At 60.2% G+C, this 6145-nt stretch overlaps 1 protein-coding gene across 1 annotated transcript; it reads right to left on the reverse strand.

Moving 5' to 3' along the window:
- Positions 1-3194: 3194 nt before the first annotated feature.
- On the reverse strand, positions 3195-5731 carry LOC141021865 (uncharacterized). The gene is made up of 5 exons (XM_073497716.1): positions 5565-5731; positions 5157-5375; positions 4493-5036; positions 3474-4399; positions 3195-3429 (listed from the first exon to the last, which is right to left on the reverse strand). Exons 1-5 carry the CDS (start codon positions 5729-5731, stop codon positions 3195-3197), a joined length of 2091 nt encoding a protein of 696 aa, XP_073353817.1.
- Positions 5732-6145: the final 414 nt, after the last annotated feature.

Here is a 6145-nt window from a genome sequence, read left to right on the forward strand (position 1 = left end):
TAGAAATCTCCGCTCCTTGGGAGCCAGCCTGGGGAGGCCGATCCCCTGGGATGTCTTGGTGTCGTCCGCCTCGCGAGGCTTGGCCCCTCGCGAGGGTCTTGAGTTGTTGATGCCGAAGCTGGGTCGTACCAGGCCGTCGATGGAGCCACGTCATGGGCCGCAGGCAGGCAAGTCTGGGTACCCCCGTATTCAGAACGCCGACAGTAGCCCCGGGCCCAAGGCGCGCTCGGACTTGGCTTCTAGGAGAAGCCAAAGGGCAAGTGTGGGGCGCCGCGGGCCCTAACCGCGTGCGGCCTTGGACGGCGTGTGGCGATTGATGGGACGTGGGCGTCTCCACTTCCCCATGCTGCCTTGAAACCCGTCCGACTTGACGAGTCGATGCTGCATACAGAAAAACATCATTACGCGAGATCGTGGAGGCCGGTGGTTGGCCTCCCTCCGGCTATAAATGAGGGGAGTGGCGGAGCCCCCCTCGCTCATCTCTTTCTTCGTCTTCTCACTTCTTGTCCCTTCTTCTTCTCCACCTTGTTGTTGCATCCATGGCACCGGCGAGGAGATTCTCAGTTGCTGAGAAGGGGAAGGTTCCTAAGGAGGGGCCAGCTTCTCCAGCACCCAAGAGGGGCCGCAGCTGTCCTCGCAAGTACGTCGCGACCCCAGCGGCGGCCCCCAGGGGCGTGGGCGCATTTCTCCACGGGCCGGCGTCTTCCTTGGTGCTCGTGGCGGAGCTTCTTCTCGCGGCGGGGGCCACCGGCCACGGGGCAGCCCGTGCGACGAGGGAAGGCGCGCCATGGTCGCTCGCCCTCCTCGGGCGTGCTTCTCCTTGATTGATGTGCTCCCAGAGTTCGTGGTGTGGTCGGAGAGGCCCGCCGGCACCTCGTTCCAGCTTCCGCGCTTCTTCATCGGTGAGCTGCCGACCTCGGGGCTCGACGGCCTCTGGCTGCAAGCCAATGGCTGATGCAGCATGGCCTCATGGGTGGGGACTGAGGTCGCCGCCGCGGGCAGTGTGGTCCTGACCCGCGGCTGGCAGGCATTTGCCCGCGCACGAGGCTTGAGCGGGAGGTGCACCCTCCACTTCAAGTACAACGGCCTTGCGACCCTCTTCGGTAGGGTGTTCAGGGAAGATGGCCTCCGCGCAGGGTGCTGCCTAGAAGACGGCAGCGACGATGAGCTTGGCCTTGACGTCGGCCGCACTAGCGATGAGGGTGAGCTTGGCCTTAACGACGTCCACACTTCCTCTCGCAGCTGCAGCTCTTCCTCGGACGAGAGCTCAAGCAGCGGCAGCTATGATCAACCTCCATGCTGCCGAGCCCAGATCGAGTGAGGCGGCGGATCGTCTCGCCGCCACGCCCCGGTGAAGCAGGAGGAAGGCGCAGTCTGAGTTCGGGGCTGCCGAACTTGGCCTCAAGACCAGCTGCGGCCTGGCAAGCCACTTTTGTTTAACCTTTCCTTTCTTCTGCAATTTGAAAAAAGTAGGGTGCCCTGCTGGGGTGTGTAATGAACTATGGCAGTTATGCCCCTTTATGCTATGCTTATTACCTTAATGTTGTGCTATGATATTTGCATTATGGGTAGGCATGTATAGGGTAACTTAGCTTGACATGCTTGCGGCAGCTTCTTACTTCGCGAGGGCATGACCCTTGACGCCTGGCAGAGCCCCCCTTCCTGATGACTCGGGGGCCACCGATCTCGGGAGGTGCTGGAGGCCTCGGGAGACACCGTAGACCTACCGCGGAGCTGTTAGAGGAGAAGAAACCTCAACGGGCACCTCATTCTTCCTTGCGCGAGCCCCTTGCCATAGGTTCAGCTGTGGCTTAATGCACCACGTCGTGCTGCCTGAGGGACACGGACATGAGGGGGTGCTGGTGCCCACGAGCTTGATCGAGGGATCCTCGCGAGGATTGTAAAGCCGAAGCACAGGGCAACGGGGTTCGGCGAGGTGTGCTTGTGCAAGGGCGGGCCTGAGCACACGCACCTGCCTAGCTCCCACGCACGAGGCGCGCGAGGAAGAGCAACGGGCAACTGCCGCCCTTTCCTGGCCCAGGCTAAGAACAAACAAAATGAGAGGAGAGAAAATCCAACTTTGTGAACCAAAGCGCAAAACTCAAAATCCATTAAAGATCACTAAAAGATTGCGAAACAACTTCGGAAAGCAAGCAAATGAATAGCCGCGTCCGGCACCTAGTCTAGTCTTCTCACCAGCGCGGAGCTAAGTGCTGCCACTAGGACGTGGGAGGGAGCCCCCGTGAGGCCCCAGGGCGGCTCTCAGGAGACTCCGGGGCGTGTACAGCCCCACTCATTATTACGCGAGAGTGTCATGAGCGGAGGCCTTCACAGGTCAGAGCCTTGCTTCATGGGTAGAACTTCCGGAGGTGCCGGATGTTCCAGGTGTTCTGGATGGGGATCCCGTCCTGTGTCTCCAAGCGCGCGGCGCCAGGCCTGGAGACACGGGCAATCCTAAACGGGCCCTCCCACATGGGAGAGAGCTTGTGCAGCCCTTCCCTGGAGAGCACCCGCCTCAGGACGAGATCACCCACCTCCAACGTCTTGGGGCGGACGCTGCGGCAGTGGTACCGCCGCAGCGCCTACTGGTACCTTGCTACTCGGAGCGAGGCTTGACGGTGTCATTCCTCCGCCAGCACGAGATCCATCCCCCGCGTGGCGTCCTGGCGTGCCTCGTCAAATGCCAGGACCCGCGTGGAGCGATGCTTGGCCTCGTGTGGGAGAACCGCTTCAGCTCCGTAGACGAGGAAGAACGGCGTCTCGCCCGTCGGCTTGGTCGCGGTGGTGCGGATGGACCACAACACGGACTGTAGCTCGTTGAGCAAGCCCCTGCCGCAGGCCTCGAGCCTCTTCTTGAAGGTCCTTGCCTTGAGGCCTCTCAAGACTTCCGCGTTGGCGCACTCATCCTGGCCGTTGCTCCTGGGGTGCGCCACTGAGGCGTAGCATATCTGTGTTCCAAGGTTAGCACAATATGTTTTGAAAAGGTTGCTAGCGAACTGTGAGCCATTATCGGTGATGATGCGATTAGGAACCCCAAACCGGCTCACGAGGCCCTTGATGAACTTGACGGCTGACCCGGCTGGGATGGTGCGGACGGCTTCTACCTCCGCCCACTTGGTGAACTTGTCGATGGCGACGTAGAGGTAGCGGTAGCCCCCTGGCGCTTGAGGAAATGGCCCCAAGATGTGCGACCCCTAGACCGCGAACGACCACGTGAGTGGGATAGTCTGGAGGCCCTGCGTAGGTTGGTGGATCTGCTTGGCATGGAACTGGCAGGCTTCGCATGAGCGCACCAGCTCGGTGGCGTCGTTGAGTGCTGTGGGCCAATAGAACCCACTGCAGAACGCCTTGCCCACGAGGGTGCGTGATGAAGAGTGGTGTCCGCAATCCCCACCATGTATGTCTGCTAGCAGCTCGAGCCCCTGCTCCCTGGAGATGCATCGTAAAGAAACGTCATTGGGCCTTTTGGGTACAGCTCACCGTCCCGGATGCAGTACGCGGTGGCCTGACGAGCCACGTGCTCTGCATCCTCTTCCTTCTCCGGCAAGGTCCCATGGAGCAGGTACGTCTTGAACTCCTCGGTCCAGCACCCCTCCCGGGGCTCGAGCGCGAGGAGCGGGCGGATCCCTGAGGTTGGGCCACAGGCCGGGGCGCCTGTTGCTGGAGCTCGGGGCAGGTCCTCCTGAGGTGGTGCTGGTGCCGCAATGGGTGGAGCCGTCGATGGCTTGAAGAGTCGTTCTTCAAATACTCCTAGCTCCTGAGGTAGCCGCCTGGATGCCCTCTTGGCGATGTCGTCCGCCTCCTTGTTCGTGCCTCGTGGCACGTGCTGTAATTCCAAGCCTAAGAATCGTTTCTCCATTTTGCGTACCCCTTCCAGGTATGCTTCCATGTGCTCGTCCTTGGGTGTGTACTCTTTGTTGGAGAAGTTGATGTGGAGCTGGGAATCGTCCCTGATGGTGTGGCGCTTCACTCCCAGTGCCTCCGCAGCCCTGAGGCCGGCGAGTAGGCCTTCGTATTCCGCGATGTTGTTGGAGACCTTTTCGCCCTGCTGGAAACAGAGTTGTACAGCGTAGAAGAGATTGTACTTGGCAGGTGAGATGAGGACGGCTCCAGCCCCTGCGCCCTGTCGTGTGAACGCACCATCGAAGTACATGATCCACCCGTCTGGCGCCTCGTCTCCAGGCGAGAGGGAGCGATCCTCGCATATTCCGCGGTCAGGGACGTCAGTCCACTCTGCCACGAAATCTGCAAGGGCCATGCCCTTGATGACCCTGGTGGTGCTGAACTCGAGCTGGAACACCTGTAGCTCGATGTTCCACTCTGCGACCCTCCCGGCGGCATTGGGGCTCTGGAGTACCCTCTCCAGTGGGTAGGCTAAGACGACCTTGATGGGGTGGCCCTAAAAGTAGTGGCGCAGCTTTCGGGAGGCAACGAGAAGCGTGAGCAGAAGCTTTTGGGGCATGGGGTAACATGCTCGTGCCTCCCGTAGCACCATGCTGACGAAGTAGACCGGATGCTCGACGAGGGAGGAGGTGTTGGTGAGGTCTTGTGTTTCTTGAGGATGCTGACCTTCGGGTGTCTCATCACTCGCCGCGTCAGCCGCGACCTCATGAGCCTTGGCCTCAGGATCCCCTCTGGCTGGAGGGTTGGCTTGAGCCTCAGGAGGGATATTGGCTGTCGGGTCAGCTGAAGCCTCAGAAGCGCCATCCCGAGGCTGCTGCGCCTCGCTTGGTGACTGGGCGACCTGCTGAGGGTCCTTGATTGGGCTCTCTTCTCTTAGTGCCAGCAGAGCAGCGCTGGCAGAGTGAGGGGTGGCGGCCAAGTAGAGCACCAAGGGTTCAAGAGGGCGCGACGCTACCATCACCGGCGGGCTGGTCAGGTATCTCTTGAGGTCTTGAAAGGCCGCATCAGCTTTAGGGGTCCACTCAAACGGCCCCTTCCTTTTCATCAGCTTGAAAAACGGGAGGGCGTGCTCCCCCAATTTGGAGATGAAGCGCCCCAGTGAGGTCATGCAGCCCGCCAGTTTCTGCATCTCCCTGAGCGTCTGTGGAGGGCTCATGTCTTCTATCGCCTTGACTTTCTCTGGGTTTGCCTCAATTCCTCTGTGCGATACTAGGAAACCCAACAGCTTGCCAGAGGGAACTCCGAACACGCACTTCTCGGGATTGAGCCGCAGGTCCACCTTGCGCAGGCTGGCAAACATTTCCTCCAGGTCCTCGATCAGGGTCTTCGCCTCCCGAGACTTCACCACTCTGTCATCAACGTAGGCCTCAGCGTTCCTCCTGAGCTGCTGGTCCAGGGCGATGTGCATTAGCCACTGGAAGGTAGCCCCAGCATTGCGCAATCCGAAAGGCATGCAGGTGTAGCAGTACACCCTGCAGGGGGTCAGGAACGCCGTCTTCTCCACATCTTGCACAGCCATCTTGATCTGGTGGTAGCCCGAAAAGGCATCCAAGAAGCACAGCAGGTTGCACTCGGCGGTGGACTCGACGATCTGGTCGATGCACGTGAGCGGGAAGGGATCCTGAGGGCAAGCCTTGTTGAGGTTGGTGAAGTCGACGCACATGCACTCCTTCCCCCCTTTCTTGGGGACGATGACTTGGTTTGCCAACCACTCCGGGTACCGCACCTCCCGGATGACACCAGCATCCTGGAGCTTGCGGGTTTCTTGGATGATGAACGCCTGCTTCTCGGTGGACTGTCGTCGGGCCTTCTGCTTCACTAGGCGCATGTTCGGGCACACCCTCAAATGGTGCTCGATTATTCCACTTGGGATCCCAACCAGATCCTTGGGCTCCCATGCGAACACTTCCTTGTTGGCATGCAAGAAGCTGACCAATGCTTTCTCTTGGGCCGGGGGGAGGCCAGCTCCTATGGTGAAGGTGGCGCCTGACGCCCCATCCTAATCAACTAGCACTTGCTTCGTCTCGGCTCGGTCTTGGGAAAACAACTGCTTTTTCTTGGCTGGCGCCGCCTCCAGAGCCTCTGGGCCCCCTTTCCCGCCCGACTGCACTGACGCCACAGTCCTGAAGGCGAGCTTGAGGGCCTGCAGTGCATCCTTGGTGTCTGCTGCCACCGTGAGGACATCGCTGCTGCCTGGCATCTTCATGAAGTTGTAGGCTGGATGAGTTGCTGCCATGAACTT

Source organism: Aegilops tauschii, chromosome 4 (genome assembly GCF_002575655.3).
Source record: "Aegilops tauschii subsp. strangulata cultivar AL8/78 chromosome 4, Aet v6.0, whole genome shotgun sequence".
NCBI lineage: Eukaryota > Viridiplantae > Streptophyta > Magnoliopsida > Poales > Poaceae > Aegilops > Aegilops tauschii.

Bases quoted from the DNA above. Each gene is read 5' to 3' on its own strand.
- LOC141021865 (XM_073497716.1), bottom strand. From the start codon at position 5,731: ATGCGCCTAGTGAAGCAGAAGGCCCGACGACAGTCCACCGAGAAGCAG. The intron at 5,376-5,564 runs GTGCGTCGACTT...GACCCCCTGCAG, and splicing joins AAAGGGGGGAAGGAGTGCAT to GGTGTACTGCTACACCTGCA. The intron at 3,430-3,473 runs GTACCCAAAAGG...ATGCATCTCCAG, and splicing joins TGCATCCGGGACGGTGAGCT to GGAGCAGGGGCTCGAGCTGC.